The following is a 20,879-nucleotide window of genomic DNA, read 5'->3' as shown; positions in this document are numbered from 1 at the left end:
AACTTTATCTCCAATAAACCACCAGAAAACCAGAAGTGGTGCTATGACTCAAGTGGTAGAGCACTAGCCTTGAGCTGAAGAGCTGAGGTACAGTGCTCAGGTCAAGTTCAAGCCCCATGATCCTCCCTAACACCCTCTCCCTCCCATCTCCAAAAAAATTAGTATGAATTACTATGAGGGCTTTTCTTTTAAGAAAGAGAAGGGGGCTGGGAAGGTGGCTCAGTGGTATAGCGCTTGCCTTGCATGCCTGAGGCCCTGGGTTCGATTCCTCAGCACCACATAAGCAAAAAGAAAAATGCCGGAGGTGGCGCTGTGGCTCAAGTGGTAGAGCGCTCGCTATCCTTGAGCTGAAGAGCTGAAGGACAGCGCCGTAGGCCCAGAGTTCAGGCCCACGACTGGAACAAAAAAAAAAAAAAGAGAGAAGGAACCCAGTTCTGTGGGTAATTAAAAGATATTCATACTGGTTTATTATATTACCTAGCTTCTGTAGGAATTTTGAAGTACACCATCAATATGCCATAAGTCATTTAGTGTATGTACATGTTAGCAAGTATGACTGGATGTAAGTGAATTATATCCTGCATATCAACTAATTTAAGATATGTAAAATATGGGGCTTGAACTTGGCTTTGGAATCTTTAAAAAATTGTTAGATAAGGAAGTCACTTTAGGTGGGTAGAATTTATGAGGGTGTTTGTTAGCAACTAGCAAAGCAAGTATGTGCTCAAAGAATAGTGTCTTGATTCCTTTAACATAAAAGATCTCTAGGCATTTACAGTGCACCAAGGATTTAGAGGGTTAGAGACACAAAGCAGTATGCTCTCATAGAACTCCCACCACAATAATTCATTTTCCTGTTACTTTATACATAGTTTAATTAATATTTTGTTTTGGGTCCGGTCATGGGCCTGAACTCTGGGCCTGGGAGCTGTCCCTCAGCTCTTCAGCTCAAGGCTAGTGCTCTACCACTTGAGCCACAGCGCCACTTCCGGCTTTTTTTTTCTGCGTATGTGGTGCTGAGGAATCGAACTCAGGACCTCATGTATGCAAGGCAAGCGCTCTACCACTGAGCCACCTTCCCAGCCCTAATTAATATTTTGAAATATTGATTGCTTTAATGCTACTTTCCAGGTTAAGTACCAAGTAAGATATTAAGTATAATATGTGTAACAAGAGTAGCATTATATGTTGAGTAGATATTAAGTATCAATCACGAGTCTAGTGGTCTATTATTTTAATTTAAATTTTTATTATTATTATGAAGGTGAGATGCAAAGGAGTTACAGTGTGGGTGTGCATGTGTGTGCATGTATGCGTGCATGTATGTGTGCGTGTTTGCTGGTTGTGGTGCTTGAACTCAAGGCTAATGCTCTACCACTTTTAATTTCAGCACTACCAGAATGGTAATTGGAGATGAGAGTCTCACAGGGACTTTTCTGCCCGAGCTAGCTTCAAACCAGTCCTCAAATCTCAGCCTCATGAGTAGATAGGATTATGTGAGCCACCAGCATCTGGCCATAAGGAGTATATAAAATGAACTTTACAACTTGTGGGGGGGGGGGGAGATCGGGTAGAGTGGGGGGAGTATGGGAAGGGGAAACAAAGGAGGAGGCAACAATGCTTGATAAGAACTGTATTCATTATTTTGCCCATGTAATTGTAACCCCTCTGTACAGTATTTTCACAATTAAAAAAAAAGAAATTCTACCTTAAAACTTTTTACCCAAACAAATTCAAAAGTTTTGATTCTTGGGGCTGGGAATGTAGCTTAAGTGGTAAAATGCTTGCCTGGCATGCATGAAATCGTGGGTTTGATTCCTCAGTACCAAATAAGTAGAAAAATCTGGAGGTGGCCAAGTGGTAGAGTTCTAGCATTGAACAAAAGGGGCTCAGGGACACCGCCTAGGCCCTGAGTTCAAGCCCCAGGACTGCCCTCCCCCCCCCCCCCCCCAAAAAAAAAATGTTTGATTCTTGTCCTATAGATGGATTCGATTGCACTGTAATATTTTTCGTAGGAATTCAGGGCCTTTCGATATGGTTGTGTAGTAGTGATAATGTTCAAGAAAATGAAATGTCTTGAATCTAATTGCTTTGTGTTTCTCAACCATTATTCAGGTTTTTTTGCCCTCCTCCTTGTGTATATCTTATGGGTAGTGGATGGAAGAAAAAAAAAGAACAAATGGAACGTGATGGTTGTTCTGAACAAGAGTCTCAACCATGTGCATTTATTGGGATAGGTAATAGTGACCAAGAAATGCAGCAACTGAACTTGGAAGGAAAGGTAAATGAAGGCTGCTGTTCCCTGTGAGAAGGACTTGTGTGGTATCAGAATGCAGTCGACCTTCATTTTTGTTGTTGTTATTGTTTGTTGGTTTAAAACCATGGCCATGAGTCACAATATCTGTCTGTCTAATCTGTCTATATTATTTTTAAGTAGTTGTATTTACAGAGGGGCATTTATCACAATTTCTTGAATATATAATCTAAAATCAGAAACCCACCTTTCAAATAGCTGGGATCTAGTTGTGAACCTATGCTCTTGACATCTCGAGGTGGCACATAGGAAACCTGCACAGCTTGCTAGGTGTTTTAGCAGCGTGGAAACCAGAGATTTGTATTGGAAGCCACTGGTAAAGGTAGATCGCTAATCACGTCTGTGTGACAGAAACATGATACCCAAATGTCAATGAGAATACACCTGTTGATAGTGATTTACTCAGCCTTCTTAATCTGTTTTCTGCTAGAAGCAGAGTCATAGACAAATTCTTAGAAGTGTTTATCTGGGTTGTAAAGATTGTTGCTTAATAGTACAGAACTATAACTTCTTGTTCTTCTTTTTCCTCGTTTTCTCCTTCCTTCTCTTCCTCTTCCTCTTACTATTTGCTGGTCCTGGGACTTGAACTTGGGGCCTGGGCCACAGCCAGCACTCTGCTACTTGAGCCACAGCTTCACTTATGGCTTTTTTGGGGGGTTAACTAGAGATAAGACTCTCAGACATTCCTACCTTGACTGTCTTTGAATCTTGATCCTCAGATCTCAGTCTGAGGAGTAGTAAGATTGCAGGTGAGAGCCACCATTGCCAAACTAACTTACCTTTTATTGCTGCTAGTTTTTTCAAAAAATTTTAGTGTGTGTATGTGTGTGTGTGTGTGTGTGTGTCTGAGAGCCACCACTGCCAAACTAACTTACCTTTTATTCTTGCTAGTTTTTTCAAAAAATTTTAGTGTGTGTGTGTGTGTGTGTGTGTAACTTACCTTTTATTCTTGCTAGTTTTTTCAAAAAATTTTAGTGTGTGTGTGTGTGTGTGTGTGTGTCTGTGTCTGTGTGTGTGTGTGTGTGTGTGTGTGTGTCTGTGTGTGTGTGTGTGTGTTCATTCATCCTGAGGCTTGTTGCTCAAAATTAGCACTCCACTTCCAGCTTTTTTTGGCTGTTAATTGAGATAAGAGTCTCCACTAGCTTTCCTGTGTGAGCCGCCTTCAAACCACAGTCCTCAGATCTCAGCCTCCTGAGTAGTCAGGATTGATTACAGGCATAAACCACAACTACCTGGCTAAAACTTAGTATTTTCTGAGTCCTATGGGATGTGAGTTTTGTGGTCAATGTTCTTACACATTTTTAAAATGATAATTCTAGTTATTATGTATTCAAAGTACTTTAATTAGAAATATTTTCTTATAAGGAAATTCGTATGTGATGCTATTTCTAAATAAATAGCCATGTATGTTGGTCTTATGGTTGAATCAGAGGACTAGGGAGGATTTTAAAGCCATTGAGGTAGTACCATTTTGAAGTATCTTTGCTATTTGGTATTATAACTTGAATACTATAATTTCAGTTACCAAAACTGACGTAATGATGTGGACATTTCTTTCTTATACTTTTAATTTCAGGGTTTTTTTTGTTTGTTTGTTTGTTTGTTTGTTTGTCAGTTGTGGGGCCTGAACTCTGGGCCTGGGAACTGTCCCTCAGCTAGTCAGCTCAAGGCTAGCGCTTTACCACTTGAGCTACAGCGCCACTTCTGGCTTTTTCTGCTTATGTGGTGCTGAGGAATTGAACCCAGGGCCTCATGCATGCTAGGCAAGCACTCTACCACGGAGCCACTTTCCCAGACTTAATTCCACTTCTTTTGGGTAATCCTTTTAGATGAATTTAACCATGTTTAAAGTATTGTTTTATAGCCTCTATTTTAGGGTATCCTATACTAAGGTCTAGTTAGTCTGGTTTCATTTTGAAACCAGTGTTATTACAACTTTGTTTTTCTTTCACAGAACTATTGCACAGCCAAAACATTGTACATATCTGATTCAGACAAAAGAAAACACTTCATGTTGTCTGTAAAGATGTTCTATGGCAACAGTGATGACATTGGCGTGTTCCTCAGCAAGAGGATAAAAGTCATCTCCAAACCTTCCAAAAAGAAGCAGTCACTGAAAAATGCTGACTGTATGTATGCTCGAGTTCTCTCACTTATCCTCAGCTCTCATCATGAGTCAGTAGTAACAAACTTGTAAAAATTAAAATGCTGCCTTTTCAGTAACAATTCATTTGTAACTGGTTTCATGTCCCTTATGCTCATTTTAATTTTTCATATTGTAAAATGTACTGTACATGGTCTAATGAAGTGATCAGTTCTCAGGAAAAGTTTCCTGAGGTTTTCATTCACTTAATTAAGATTACGTTTAGAGTTGAATTTGTACTGTTCCTGGGGCATTTGGGAAAATAGTGGTACTTTTTTCCTTCAGGAAAGTGACTAGGTGGGAAATGATCTTAGCATTCCATGTGTTGGGCTAGTAATGCTGAATGATCTGCCATTTCTCATTCCACGAAGAACTGATCTACCTAGAAGGTCACAAGTACCCCTGGAAAGAAACTTCAAACAGGCTTCGGATAGCTAGCCTGAGAGAAACTAAACCAATTTTTAAATATGGATGCCCAGAATAGACTAATCTTATCAGCAGAGTTTTTTGAATACTAAAGATATATACACTGTTTGAAATATACATTTCAACACCTACACATTTATTGTTCTTTAAAATTTATATATAAAAGGCATAAAGTACCAATGTCTTGTATTCAGTCTATTTCCAATTCAGAATGCAGAGATGTTTTGTTTTGCCTGTAACTGGGGTTTCAACTCAAGGCCTTTATATTCCCTAACACTTGAGTACTCCTCAAGAAAACCCTCCTGAGGGTTTTCTTTTTTGTAATTTGTGATTTTTTTTGTGTGTGTGTGTGTGTTTTGTTTTTGTTTTTTAAAACACTTCTGCTTCTGTCTTGATGGTAGAGCATCACTTTTAGGGTATTTTCCTATTTACATAAATGTATTTTGCACATCTAAAGTAAGTCTTAAAATACTTAATTATATATATGTGTATATATATACATACACAGAGAGAGAGAGAGAGAAGAGAAGAGAGAGAGAGAGAGAGAGAGAGAGAGAGAGAGAGAGAGAGAGAGAGAGAGAGAGGAAAATAAAGAATTGTCTCAGCAAGGCAAAATTTACTTCTGTGCAGAACAGTGTACCATCAGCCAAAAATCTGGTAAGCAAGCACACAGAACAGGCAGTCTGCTCTGTTATTTATTCCTAATGCAACAGGCCCAGCCCCTCTGGCTCAGATTGGTTGAGCTTGGGTGTCCCATCTGTTCACAATTGGCTAGTTGAATGGGGTAAAATATATTTCCATACGTGATTTTGAAATAAGATTAACAGTTCATGAGTAATCCCAAACTATATTTCTCGAACACTCTGGGGCATGTTGTAATTAATTCCATCTTGAAAAGAAACCAGTTTAAGACAAAAACCTTACATTTTACAAATCCTTTCTTATCCCAAGGCAGTACCTCATAACAAGAGCCAAGCCACCAGGCTAAAGAAGGAACTCTTATGCAATACACTTAGAAAAGATAGTTTTTCTCACATTTAACAAATTTTATTTTATATTGTAAATAGACTATAGCTGTTTTCCATGCAGTATAATATTTCAGAATATTTAATAGATAGCAGAATCTCTAAAATCATAATATACAGTCACAATCAACCTTAGTAAAAATTCCTCTATAATTTTTCCTATATGTATGTTCTATAGGATTGAATGCAAGCATGTGGAGACATTGTGCACACATGCCTAATGGAACCACACTATGCAGAGTGATTTAGAGTCTGCTTTTTCACTCAAATATTTTCTTATCAGTGCATTTAGGTATACATAATTTCAGTGGGTAAATGGTCTTATAAATTATTTGATCAAATTCATACTATTAAACATTTATTGTAAAGATAATTTTCCTTCTAATGATTAGCACTATATTAGGCAGTTTGTAGCTTAAAGGGACTTTTCTTTCTTTTTTTTCCTTTTGTTTTTAAAATTTGGATGCTGGTCCTGGGACTTAAACTCAGGGCTTACACATGTATTTGAGCTTTTTTGCTCAAGGCTAGTAACACTCTATCACTTGAGTTACAACTCCACTCCTGGCTTTATTGGTGGTTATTTGGAAATAAGAGTCTCATGAACTTTTGTGACTGGGCTGGCTTCAAACTGTATTCCTCAGATCTTAGCATCCTGAGCGATTAGGATTATAGACATGAGCCATTTGTGCCAAGCTTTTCAAATGACAGTTAAGACACTATTTTAGTAGTTTTATTCCTAAGAAGTACCTTGACTTTTTTTTTCATTTTGCTATCATATGTGTTCTTTCATGAAAGGTTGTAGTAGCATTTGTATCAGAATCTATTCCTTGTTACATTTAAATAAAAAAAAAAATTAACCCACCAAAGCAGAAGTCCTTTCTTGTTTGGCCCCTGCCACAATCCCCTAAATAGAAGCCATTTTTTTCTTTGCAGTATGCATTGCCTCAGGAACAAAGGTGGCTTTGTTTAATCGACTTCGATCCCAGACAGTTAGTACCAGATACTTGCATGTAGAAGGAGGCAATTTCCATGCCAGTTCACAGCAGTGGGGAGCATTTTATATTCATCTCTGTGAGTACACAAATGTTTTTATTATAATTGTTATTTGAGTTTTATTTTCCCAAGAAGACAATAAATTATAGAAGATGCTAATTTGATCTCTTTTCTACCTACTGCAGTGGATGATGACGAATCGGAAGGAGAAGAATTCACAGTCCGAGATGGTTACATCCACTATGGACAAACAGTCAAGCTTGTGTGCTCAGTTACAGGCATGGCACTCCCAAGATTGGTAAGTCTCTACTCCTTTGGTTAGTATAGGTAAAAATTGGTTCCTAAAATAGGAAATACTAAAAAATGCACCTTGATGTTTATATCATTTTTAAAGAGTGATGCCAATTATCCCTGTAACTGATTGTTTTCCCTTATCTCTGAAGTTCTTTAGGAAATTAGCTGTTTTTATAAAACACGTTGCTAGTGACTACATTATTTCTAATTAATTTTTCCTTTTAGGTTGCATATCTGAACATATCCAGTAGATGGCACTGTAAATTTTTCCTCCTTTTACTAATGCAGATACACTGCTTTTTATCTTATCTGCAGTGTCCAAATAAAAGACCAGTTTTTTGTTTGTTTTCTTTCTTTCTTTCTTTCTTTTTTTTTTGTTTTGTTGGTCCTGGGGGCTGAACTCAACTTCTTAGTGCAAGGACCAGGTCTTTAAAAGCATAAAAATCTTATCTACATAAGCATAGTTTTTATTATATTACACTAACAGATTTATTAATGATTAAATAAAGTGGGTATTTTTTACTTTGGGAGAGAAGTTTAGGATTTGTGGGCTTTTTGTTCTCTAGACCTTAAAACTGTAAACATAGAAAATTTCTCAGTAAAATGAAAACGAAAGTCCTTAGAATTCTACCCCTGTCCCATTTTTCCTTTGTTTGTTTTGAAATAGTATGGTTTAGCTGCATTAAAACAACCAGGATTTATGGGTAAGTTTGCTCTAAGGGCAGGTGGAAGAATATTTAGTATGCTATTTGTCAACATGTTTTTAATGTATCTCTGGTGAACTATTTCAGTGATTTATATTTTTTGAGGCTATTTCAGGAGAAGCTGAGTATATAGTCATCTTCATGTATGTAACTTTTTTGTGTATGTGTATATGTGTATATATGCCTAAATATGGTTATATGAGGTGATTTATTTCCCATTTTAGTTTAGTAAGCTAAAATGTGTAAAGTGTAGTATTAATCTGTAAAGCCTTGAATCTGGAACAGATTCCAATATGAAGTATAAAGGTAGGGAAAGGTATCTGTTGACATGGAGAGAAAGGAGCAAAACGTACTCACTGCTTCCCACTTGCTGGGTGAATGGTCTCATGTTCACCAATGCTGGTTCACTTTGTTCATACTACAAAAGCACCTGGCATAGGCTTACTCTGCTTCTACACAACTCACATGTGAACCACTTAAAAGGCAGACCCAAATCCTAAAAATAGTGTTTTCACTTAGTTTCACATCAAGTACAGTCATCTGCTTGACAGTCACTTTTATTTACTTTTCTTTTTTCTTTTTCTTTTTTTTTTGGGTCCGGTCATGGGGCCTGAACTCTGGGCCTGGGCGCTGTCCCTCAGCTCTTCAGCTCAAGGCTAGCGCTCTACCACTTGAGCCACAGCGCCACTTCCAGCTTTTTTCTTTTTGCGTATGTGGTGCTGAGGAATCGAACCCAGGGCTTTGAGCATGCAAGGTGAGCGCTCTACCACTGAGCCACCTTCCCAGCCCCTTAATTTTCTTTTTATACTGAAAACTCTTTAGCTCTCATAAAAATATTACAATTAAGAAGTTTATATAGAAAATATATTGGAAAAACTTGCAATACCTTCATTAACATGTTAAATATGTCTTTCTAGAAATTCCATGACTGAATTGTGACTAGTTTCCCCCAAATCATTGGTAGATTTTAGATGTCTCCACTCCTCAGCCCCTTGAACTACAGCTATACACAGCAATAACAGCAATATTCTGTAGCTTTCATAATCTTTTTTTTTTTTTTTTTTTTTTTGGGTCCGGTCGTGGGGCCTGAACTCTGGGCCTGGGCGCTGTCCCTCAGCTCTTCAGCTCAAGGCTAACGCTCTACCACTTGAGCCACAGCACCACTTCCGGCTTTTTTCTTTTTGCTTATGTGGTGCTGAGGAATCGAACCCAGGGCCTCGAGCATGCAAGGCAAGCGCTCTACCACTGAGCCACCTTCCCAGCCCCTCATAATCATTTTTAAAGAGATTATCATCACAGAAATGAAGGGAAGAAGGGTGAGCATGTGTCACTATATTCAATGTATGTAAAAAATGTATGTAACTTCAGGGTAGGGATGAGAGGAGGGGAAAAATAGGGGGAGAACGAAGAAGGGGTGATATTGATCAAGAAGCATAACTATAACCTGACTTATGAAATTGTAATCCCTTTGTACAATTATTTAATAATTAAAAAGATGATCATTTATTGAAAGTTGCTTTTCATGCCTCTGGGAATATTAACCTTGTTGGAAAGCTTTGCTGAGAGAACACTGTCCCTCTGAGAATGAGTTTCAATGGGATAATTGCCACAGTACAAATTGCATTTTGAAGGATGTTCTCAAGAAAGGTCTTGTATGTACAGGACTGGCCAACTAACATGAATCCTGTTACCTACTTGCAACATGTGTTCAGTTGAAGCTAGGGGTAAAAGTATCTGAGATTTACGTCTTGCGTGTTACAGTTCTGTTCTTCAGGTGTCACCCATGCAGCAAAAGTGCACTAATTTCTACTGTCCACTCTGGCATACAGAGAGTATCACTGCATTTGTTGAACAGTCTAGTAACACAAACCCAGACAATACTGATCTGCCTTTTAGCAGATACAGTAGTAGGTATATAGATAAGTTATTTCCTGTCTTTAATATATACCATATTACCTGTCTACAAAAACAAGCCAGTTGGAATAACACCTGATGGTTTCTGAAAGTACAGCTTACATACCTAAGTTGTAAGGATTTTGGTAATTACCTACGTACTCAAATTTCTTATCTTAATAATTAGAAATCATAATGGGCTCTATGGACAGGCAGTGTCTGTGCCTCAAGAACTGTAGTACAGTTCCAGGCCGCATGTGGCCTGTGTTTGCCCTGTGCTGTAGCAGCTGGTGGAGCACCATGAGGGAAGCTGAGTACCAGTGCTGGAGAGAACCATGACTCTCGGGGTGGAGGGGGTTCAGCCAGTGTGCCTGAGCTCTTTGGGCAGCTTTAGACCTACACCAGTTATTTCTCTAAAAACCAGACTTCATTGGGTTGTTAAATCCTATGAAGCTTTAAGCATTGAACTGAAGCATTTTGCTTGTGTTTAGTCTCACAGACTATAGTAGAATCTACAATTGCTAAAAGTGTAACCTCTCCCTTTAATTTATGTTAAGATTGGTAAGATTCTAAATATTCCAACTAAAAACCCACAACACAAAATAATGTAAATATGAAGAATACTACCTAAAGTTTGAGGCTTAGCTGAAACAAAATGATCTTGGAACAGAAAGGAAATGTGAATCAAGTAGTAAAACCAGTAATATTGTGCAATATTAACGATATTTAATGCTAATTGCAACAGTGTTAGCCTTTTTAGATGGCAGTCTCCTCCACCCCCCAACTCTGAGCAGTTTGCCTAACCATTCTGAACTCATTTCCTGGTCTGCAAACCTTATTCTAATTCCATTCTCTTTAATATGTAAATAATTATATACTGTATTTTAAATGACTGTTGTGACTGACATACCCAATAGCCTTATAGGGTGTTTTCCTTGATGTTGGAATATTTGTGTTATTTCAAAGAACATAAGTAGTTACAACTTAATATATGGAACACAAGTATCACCTGGGAATTTGTTAGAAACACAAGCTTATCAGGCCCCAAGTGAGTCCCAAGCAGTAGATGAGAACTTGAGAACTGCCAATGAATTATGTGTGCATTAGTGTTTGAACACCACTGGTCTAGAAAACAAGTGTTTCTGGCCCTTCCCCTACTCCTCAGGTGTTGTAGAAATGGGTAACGATCCCTGTATTTTGATGCTTTTCAAATATCTAAAAGGATGTGTGTGCACTCTCATGTGCCAGTCCTTAGGGCCTTGGGTGCTGTCCCTGAATGTCTTTGCTCAAGAGTAGTACTGTACTCTTGTGGGTAGAGAAAAGAGTCCCCCAGACTTTCTTGCCCAGGCTGACTTCTAACCAGAATCCTCAGACCTCAGCCACCTGAGTAGTTAGGATTACTGGCATGAGCCACTGGGAACCCACCTTCTAAAAGGATCTTTTAATTCCTAGCCTTATTGTTTGTAAGTGTGTTTCTGTATGAAAGCAATTCTTGTCCACATTGTGAGTAGGATATGCTGACCAGGCGGTTAAGAGTCTTAAGTGCAGCAGAGAGGATGGGCCTTGAGTTATAAATTTGGGAGATACCAACCTATAGTGTAGCAAAGTATACCTTATGAAGGTATATATATTATTAATTAAACATGCTATGTACTATACTCTTGACAGTGAAAAATAAAACCTTTCCATGTTTAGATGACCTTTAAATTTTTAATTGTTGAAATATAGATAATTAGGAAAGTTGATAAGCAGACGGCATTACTGGATGCAGATGATCCTGTGTCACAACTCCACAAATGCGCATTTTACCTTAAGGATACAGAAAGAATGTACTTGTGCCTTTCTCAAGAAAGAATAATACAATTTCAGGTATGTTTCGAAGTTACTGGTAAAAATCTAAAATGTAAACTGGATTAGGGTTGTTGTTTATTAATATAGCATTTTATTAATGGTATATTTAAGATCCTCTTTCATTCCCCAGTGCTGCAAATATATTGATTTTTTTTAAGTAATGAAATATGCTACAAATTGGTGGACTAGCAGTTTACGGAAATAAGAAATTGTTATGAGCTATTAATTTATGCAAATGTGTGAAGCTATGCTCATCTATTACTCTTTTGGTCCCATGTTCTTTAATACACAGAGTCCTCCGACGTGCCAATGATCCTTTGTCAGGGGAGAACTCAAACTGTGAAATGTTCTTAGAAACAAAGTTTTCATCCAATGTCAGGATTCTTAATCTGGAGTACAGAGAGTGAGAGAATATTTCACAGTTGAACTCTGACGTTGAATGAATCTTCTGAAATTATGAGCATGTACTATGTAAGACAAAGATCTCAGAAGATTCAGAGTTTTAGCCAGCCTTACAGGAGGGTCTCCCACGATAGTGAAGATGACATGATTCAAATCTAATACTTACTCAAAGGCTTTAAGGGCACATTTATGACATGGGTAGATAATTTAATAGGCTAGTTACAGTTTCATGCCAAACTCCTATACCAGAGGGATAGCTGTAGACTGAACTAATGGGTATGCTCAGTCTTGGTCCTTAGATTTCTTACTTAGGGGTAGGAGGTTGTGAGTTCAGATTTGGTTTCTTCTTGTGGTATGTACATAAACTACTCTATAATAGTTTCCCATAAACTCTTTTGAGTTAATATGCACTTATATCAACTGATCTCATGAATGAAATTATATTGATAATGGTTAAATATTGATTATTTAATGTGTTACTAAACATTTGTCTTATAACAAGAACTACTGTGGTCTTCCATATAAATACTCTCGTTTACTGTTAGGGATTGTCAAAGCAGCATACTTTAAGTTTACAGGTTTATTTATTTATTTGTGCCATCCTTAGGCTTTTTTTTTCTTTTTTAAATTATTAAGCTTTTTTCAAAACTAACATTCTACCACTTGATCGACTTCTGGCTTTTCTGGTGGATCATTGGCAATAAGAGTCTAACAGACTTACTGTCCAAGCTGCCTTTGAACCAAGGTCCTCAGAACTCCCATCTCCTAAGTAGCTACCATTACAGGCATTAGCCTCTGGTTCCTGGCAAGTCTACAGATTTTTTTTTTTAACTCTTCCTTACTAACTCAAGTCTGTAATGTTATTTGATAAATTTTCTTATACTGTAATGTAATGTGTATAAAACTCTTGTTTCTGAATATTCTGTCTTCTCACAAAGGCCACTCCATGTCCAAAAGAACCAAATAAAGAGATGATAAATGACGGAGCTTCCTGGACAATCATTAGCACAGATAAGGCAGAGTATACATTTTATGAGGGAATGGGGCCAGTTCTAGCCCCGGTCACCCCTGTGCCTGTTGTGGAAAGCCTTCAGGTGAGACCAGGCCCCAACTCCTCAGCCATGAGTAACAAATTATTTCATAGTAACTTTGATTGTTCTTTAGTTATTGTGTGATCTGGGTACTTACGTTGACATCAACTTGTATGTTACCTTGAATATTTTTAGGCAGCTTTGTGATCATGCTTTTTAAAGAAACATTTTGCAAATGTAAACTTATACACACTTTCACAAATAAAAGTTGAATGTGTACTTTAGTAAAAAATGAAAAGTTGTCTTAATGATGTGATTTTCTGTGAATTGCAGTTGAATGGCGGCGGGGACGTAGCAATGCTTGAACTCACAGGACAAAACTTCACTCCAAACTTACGAGTGTGGTTTGGGGATGTGGAAGCTGAAACAATGTACAGGTACTGGATCAAACCTTTTACGTCATCCAGAGGTTTTGAGGGGTATGAGTGAGTCCCTGAGGTTCTTCCTGACATCCATTACAATGTATTAAGCAACTTGTTAGAAGACTTTCTGAAAATGTACTTTGTTTTCTAAAGTGCTTCTAAGTGACTTCTTTTTTCTCCTCAGATGTGGAGAGAGTATGCTCTGTGTTGTCCCAGACATTTCTGCATTCCGAGAAGGTTGGAGATGGGTCCGACAGCCAGTCCAGGTTCCAGTAACTTTGGTCCGCAATGATGGAATCATTTATTCCACCAGCCTTACCTTTACCTACACCCCAGAACCAGGGCCGCGGCCCCACTGCAGTGCGGCAGGGGCGATCCTTCGAGCCAACTCAAGCCAAGTGCCGCCTAACGAATCAAACAGCAACAGCGAGGGAAGTTACACAAATGCCAGCACAAACTCAACCAGTGTCACATCGTCTACAGCAACAGTGGTGTCCTAACTACCGTCTTTTTGTTAGGACTTAAACTGACTCAAGTGCGGCAAAAAAAAGTTGACACACAAAAAAGAACAATGTTTTGTGGCTTCTTGGGGAAACTTCATACCAGGTGATAGATGCTATTAAATAAAAAACCCTGTTACCTGCAAGTGCTGATGTGAAACACAGAAGCCACAGTAAAACAAAAACATCAACATGTACAAACTATTGGAAACCAAGTTTTTCAGCTTTTTTTCCCTCACGGTGTTGTTTGGTTGGTTTTTGTTTGGTTTTGTTTAAATGGGCAAGAAATAGATGTGTGGCTGGAATAAAAGTCAAGCAAACTAGAAGACACAAATCTAACCTAGTTTTTATGGACCAAGGAACTTGTATAAGCTTTAGTAAAAGGTACATTTTCACCATACCTTTTTTATATCACAGTACATAGTACGCCTTGTTACCAAATAGGTTGTTCTCCCCACCCCTTGAGCTTTTGCTCTAAAGTACATTCAGGTTCTGAGCCTGACCAAGCTTGTTTAATCAGATTACCTACACTTCCAGGTTCTTTTTGGTCTAAGGCTGGAACTTTTTTTTTTTAAGCTGAAGTCTTGTGACTTTTCATGAATTGAAATGGTTTTGATTTCAGCGAGTCAAATCTTGTAAAGGCCTGCATATTTTTTTTAAGATTATATGAAGTCTGTGCAAAAGCTTTAAAAAAATGCCTCTGCCTTGCCTGCAATACATGCAATGTATGTTAGTCTCTATTCTCAGACAATGTTTTCTTTTCTTTTTTTTTAATGTATTTATAGCAGTAATCCAAGAAGTTCTAACATTTACATGGAATTCAATGTGGCTGTTTAGTCTTTTATGAGTTAATGGCGTGGAACATGTTTATGAAGTGTTCTCTTCTCCCATACATCAATACATCTGTGTGTTCCAGGGTTTGTTCAGGTGTCCCCCACCCCTTCCTAATCTTGTACATAACTTGTATTATGTGTAAGTTAAACATTTTATTTTGAACTTGGAATGTTCCCAGTGATTTCATTCAACAGGGTGGTTTCTGCCTTGTTAGAGAATGACAAAAAATTATCATGAGAAGTATTTGCTACCAAGTGGTAGCTGGTGCCCTTATGGTGGAATGAGGAATATCTCAGCAAAATGTTTTATTATTGTACTTCAAAAAAAATAGCCTAAGTAGAGCATCATTGAAATCTTAAAACAGAGATGCTTTTATTAGTTGATCAACTCCAATAGCTGGACGACAGTACCTTAGAAACAGATAGATGTAAGTTTATAAAAAATGCAAATGTAACTTATGTTTCTATCTCTTTCTCTGCTTTGTTTTGTTTTGTTCTGTTTTCTCTTCCTTAGAACTGAGCATCTCCAGAAATGTCTCCTACTCAGAAAACATTTCTTTTCCTCTCCATTAAGATTTGGCTGCATTCAGGGCTGTGTCAGCCTTGCCCGCTCATCTCACCAGTTTCATATTGCTTCTATTCCTGCACTTTGGTTATGCCTTTGTTCAGTTTCTTTAGAAATTACAGCAGACTCTCTGAGCTACATTTAGTAAAGGAGCCACATGTGTAATGTTATAGGATACAATCATCCTTAGAGTAAAAACTACCTCTAGATTGTGGTAAGCTTTTACTGTCCCATAAAACAGGAGCCACAAGTACCTTAATGAATGCAAAACTGTAACTTCGTGCAGCGTTCCCAGTGTCTTTCTGGTGTCTTGGATTGTTTAAAAGTTTCTATTAATAGACTTTTCAAGTCATTTGTGAGGAGCATGTTTTCCTGCTTTGCTCTCTCTATCACTCATTCTTTTGCCTAGACTGTGCCACTGTAAATATTACTCCTGACATCTTTAAATTGCCTTTCCTTTGTTTTCAAGGGGATTGTCATCAGTAAAACACACGAGGTGGTTAGTTTCTGCGGTTTTTTCTTACTGCACGCCTTTGTAATCACCCCTGGCTACTCGATACAGCCTTTTCATTCTTGTCCAGGCTGCTCTGGTCACTCGCTTCCTCCTTGTCAGGGTATCCTGCCTCTCACACTGTGAGTCCCATCCAGATCACCAGAACTCATTGTGGCCTTATCTTCCTTTGCGCAAGCTCCTCACTGGCTTTTCCTTACAGACTTGATTGTTTCTCAGAAGTAGTTCTCTGTCTTTACTAATGAATTAGTTCTTTTGTTCAGTGCAAAAATGTTTCCAGTGTTCTCTTATAGGCCACCCATTTCCTCTACTTCCAAAATCTAGAATTTAGTTAAGAAATTATTTTAGCCAATAACAAATGCTTGAAGAACAAATGATTCCTTACCCAGCTTTGTAGTTCCAAATGAATGTTTATTTTCTGGGCTTTATTAAAATGATTTTTTTTTTGCTTTAAAGTAAGGTTTATATCGTATGTCGGTTATTTTGTTTCTTCTAATAAGACAATTTAAACAAGACTGTCAACCCATTTTCTGTTTTTGTTTTCTGCAAAGTTCAAGAATGTACTTCCATAGGCATTTCCTCCACTGTTCTCATGCTACAGACTGAAGAATGAAATGGCTTGTCTGTTGTAGCTTGTTAACTATAGTTCTTTTATCAGCTGCTTTGAAAAAGACAAAATACAAAAAAATGGTTTCAGACTTTGGAATCATTTTCAATGGATGATTGATGGGATCCTGCCCTCCAGGTGTGCTGGGACACTGTCCTCCTGGTGCAGCATTGGTAGATGGCGTGGTGGTGGTGGTGGTTTACCCTCGTAGACTCTTAGAATGGTTAAACTATGGTTAATTTTCTTTCTTTCTTTTTTTTTAAATCTGTTTTCCAGGTGTATTTTATGCTGTTGCAATTCTATGCAGTTTCTCCCAATAGGCATACGACCCAATAAAGTTGCATTGAATTTATCACATTGGGAAGTAAGCTAAAGACTTTAAATGTAGAATGCCCTTGATATATCAAATGACTTCAGAGTTGAACACTAGTATATTTAACTTGCTGCTGACTTGCTTTAAACTGTGGCAACTAAATACATCCTTACAGAGAGCTAATTAGTGACATATTTGTTACCCTTTCAGTTCTGTATTTTGTGGTGATGGGGATTGAGCCCAGAGCCTCAAGCATTTTTTTTAAATCTTTTAAAAAAATTTTTGAGATACAATCTTGCTATGTAGTCCAGGCTAGCCTTGAACTCATAATCCTTATGTCTCCCAAGTGCTGCAATTTCAGGCCTATAACACCATGCCTAACACTGGTTTTGTTTTTAATGAGACTGGTACCACCTGTGCAATCACAGAAAATGTCCAATGCCATTTTGACTAATTAACTAGTCATATTAACCAGAAAGTCCACAGGTAGGTTTGCCTTTTTGAAGCAAAATGCTATTCAATTATTAACTAAGTTAACTTAACCTTATTTTCAAAAGCAGCTGTGTTTCTGATGAGTACTGAACAAATGTGTATAATTTTCTGTGCCAGACTTTTGACTTTGTTTTCAAGCACTGTATTTGGTATGGATGGTTAGAAACAATAATATATTAGGGTTTCTGTTTAACCCTTTCAGGACTGAACTGTATTTCCTTTGTTAATTCTCCCCTGTGTCGTGATAAATGTCTGCCAGCCTTCCGTACTGTGTTGATCCAGATGTAGGTTTATATGCTCATTTTTAGCTTATTTCTCGTACCTTGCAGCATGCTGTACGCATTCAGTCCTTAAGGGGTTTACTTTACAAACTGTGCGCCTGTAAGGTTTATTAGCAATAAGATAGAAAATTGAGCAAGTTTATACCATAATTTTGTAGAAAAAAGGAATCTGCTCAGTTCCATATTTCATCCATGAAAAACCTGCAATACAGGCAGTTTCAAGGAATAAATAAAAAGGAAATGTAAACCATTGTAAAAGTCTTCTTTTGACTGTGCCTGATGCATGTATTATCGTCTGATTTCAGAATACTTCATAAAGACAACATTAAATTCATTTCATTTTGTATTATACTCTTGCCTTCTGAGTCACATCGTAGTAAAGATTTTGCTGGATTAATTTCCTTTTTGATTCCTCCACCCCCCCCCCCCCAACTCCACCCCCCACCTCCCCTGGAGCTTCAGGGTCAGACATTTTCCCTGGATGCTGTTGTTCTTCCTCTTTAGCCACGCCTCCAAACCCATTGTTGATGTGTTTGTTGTTTTGCTAGTTCTGGGGCTTGAACTCAGGACCTCGGTACTGTCCCTCAGCCTCTTTGTGCTCAAGGTTAGCGCTCTACCACTTGAGCCACTTCTGACTTTTTCTGAGTTTATTGGAGATAAGAGTCTCACAGAGTTTCTGTCTGGGCTGGTTTTGAACCACACTCCTCAGATCCTAGTCTCCTGAGTAGCTAGGATTACAGGTGTGAGCCACTGGCACCCAGCTTATTGTAACTTTTTAATCTTTTTTTTTTTTTCTTCCCTGCTAATGGATAATTGAGATTTGTTTCTCAAGGTGCTGTCTGCTAATTCAGAACCATTCAGAGTGAGCTCCACAAAACTGGACATTGCTCTTTAACAGTAGCTTTTTCCATTAAAGGTGGTTATTTGGTCATATGCTCATTGGTATGCTATATACCATATGCGCATTGGGATACTAAGGAGCATATACTGTTTTGTTTTGTTTTGTTTTTTTGAGTCAGTCGTGGAGCCTGAACTCTGGGCCAGGGCACTGTTGCTTAGCTCTTCAGCTCAAGGCTAGTACTCTACCACTTGAGTCACAACTACTTCCAGCTTTTTCTGCATATGTGGTGCTGAAGAATCAAACCCAGGGCCTCCTGCATGCAAGCCAAGCACTCTACCACTGAGCCACCTTCCCAGCCCCAGAGCATATACTGTTTTATGTCTTTTTTTTTTAAAGAGTACAGAAGTGGGTACAGATTATACTTTGGATAATAGACAAGTCTAAAGCAAGAAGTTAATATGATTTTAAAAGTATTCAGTTGAGTTCTTATCTACTCTAAGAACATAAGTGAAGTTATGAAGATCTTGTTAAACACATCTTGCTTGCCATAAAAGTACTCATTGTTAAGTAAAACAATTTAGTTGCCATTTGAGTTGTGAGGCCTCTAAAGGTTTAGTTTGTCAGGGGGTAATTAATATTTCCTAATGTAGAATAATAAGCTTGTTTTGCTTGCTATAGTGATCTCTTAGGCAATTTTACCAAAGGAACATTAAATATATTGTCTCTTTTTCTTATTGATCCCTGCAGCATCAAAAGCCATCTGTTTCCACATCTAGTAAAGTGAGCAGTCACTTTACTACAAAGGTACACTAAAAAGGAAACACTTGAGATATATATATATATATATATATATATATATATATATATATATATATATATATAAGCAGCAGACAATAACAGACAGCTGGTAGCCTCTGTAAAATAAAAATAATTGATTCCTGTGGATGTAGGTTCAACCCTCATACGTGAGGCCAGGAGAGCGCATTGAGACAAGTCAGTCAGCACCTCTAGGACTGGACAGTTAGTTGTACATGCACTTCTTGGATTCAGGTGAGATTCTATGCCTGGCACAAAGCTAAAGAATTTAATACTGCCATGTTCTTATATGTGGAAATCATGACTAGTCTTGGTTTATAGAAAATGAGGGTAAATATTTCTCTGATTACAGGGAAAGGAGGTTTTAAAGGAAAGACACGTTGATACTGGATGTGAATGGGTGGTTCCTTGGAGTTTGCAGAGCAATTTGCTTTGGGGCGCTTGAAATTCTGTCTTGTGAGCCTTTGTTGTGAAACAGTGGGAGCTATAGGTGCTCCTTCCGATCTTTTTGGTGTAATGAATGTGGTCTCTTTTTACGCGCTCCCCACCCCCACCCCCCCAGCCCTTCACTGCCCTGCTCAGTCAGCACTGGAGGGTAGCAGGCCCAACCGTGTGCTCCTTTATCTGTTGACATCATTTCTTCTGTTGCTGGCAGAGCAGGGCCATGGAGTCCCAACCCACTCCACCTAGAAACACTCTTAACTTCTCTCATAAAAGGGTAAGGATGGCCAGGCACTGATGGTTTATGCCTATAATTCTAGCTAATCAAGAGGCTGAGAGCTGAGGAGTGAGGTTTGAAGCCAGTCCAGGCAGCAAAGTCTATGAGACTCTTTAATCTCCAATTGACCACCAGGAAACTGGGAGTTGTGTGGCTCAAAGTGGTACAGCACTAGTTAGCCCTGAGTGGGGGGAAAAAAGCTCAAGGGCAGCACCCAGGCCCTGAGTTCAAGTCCCACAGCTGACTGAAAAAAAAATAAGGATGTGACTAGGTTATCTGTATGGTAGCCTTGTGAGCTGTCAGTATTTCTTTTATTAGAACTTTCTTTGTGCAAGGCCACTGTCTTGTGATCTCTCAAGAGTTCATGCTTCTGGTTTTCTCCAACCTTTTGCAATGAATTTCTCTATATGGTAGTCAGCTTTTTAGATGAGATCATGAAAGGTTTTGGAAAAAATCATTTTGGTTTGGATGAAAGGAACTAATGTACAGTTGGTCAGCCAGCATGACAACTAGGGTTGTCCTCAGCAGCCCTGAGCCAGGAGCTGGGAATATGCTGGTAAGAAATGTGAGTGCCATGGCTTTTGAGGAGAACTTCAGCTAAAAGGTGGATGGAATGTGCAGCCGTTAACTTGGAAGCATGAATATGCATTCCCAGCATTTATCCCCTACTGCCAAGAGGTAAGAATTGGTCAAGATGCAACTAGCTGGGTTTGAATTTAGGTCCTTGCCCTTGCTAAGCAGGTGTTCTACTACTGGTAGAGCCACCTCTCTGGTCCTTTTGTTTGTAGTTTGTTTTTCAGATTGGATCTCATTTTTTCCTAGAGTACCCTTGGATGGCAATCCTATGTCTCCTGCTTGAGTAGTGGGGATTATAGGTGTGCACCCCTATGGTACAAAATCTTCA

General features: G+C 38.4%; 1 protein-coding gene across 4 annotated transcripts in view; it reads left to right on the top strand.

Moving 5' to 3' along the window:
• Rbpj (recombination signal binding protein for immunoglobulin kappa J region) overlaps nt 1-17,951 on the top strand; it is a 200,109-nt gene extending 182,158 nt beyond the window's left edge. For all 4 annotated transcript variants that reach the window (XM_070012808.1, XM_070012809.1, XM_070012806.1 and 1 more), the window contains 8 exons: nt 2,116-2,281; nt 4,269-4,443; nt 6,842-6,979; nt 7,087-7,199; nt 11,521-11,661; nt 12,984-13,139; nt 13,410-13,513; nt 13,683-17,951. In XM_070012808.1, the coding sequence (XP_069868909.1) occupies nt 2,116-2,281; nt 4,269-4,443; nt 6,842-6,979; nt 7,087-7,199; nt 11,521-11,661; nt 12,984-13,139; nt 13,410-13,513; nt 13,683-13,998 (1,309 nt within the window). In that variant the 3' untranslated portion in view covers nt 13,999-17,951. The remainder of the gene's footprint in view (nt 1-2,115; nt 2,282-4,268; nt 4,444-6,841; nt 6,980-7,086; nt 7,200-11,520; nt 11,662-12,983; nt 13,140-13,409; nt 13,514-13,682) is intronic.
• Nucleotides 17,952-20,879: the final 2,928 nt, after the last annotated feature.

Source organism: Dipodomys merriami, unplaced genomic scaffold (assembly GCF_024711535.1).
Source record: "Dipodomys merriami isolate MVZ:Mamm:240054 unplaced genomic scaffold, mDipMer1.0.p SCAF_9, whole genome shotgun sequence".
Classification (NCBI taxonomy): Eukaryota; Metazoa; Chordata; class Mammalia; order Rodentia; family Heteromyidae; genus Dipodomys; species Dipodomys merriami.
Note: the sequence above shows the minus strand (reverse complement) of the source record. Positions and strands in the feature narration are given on the sequence as shown.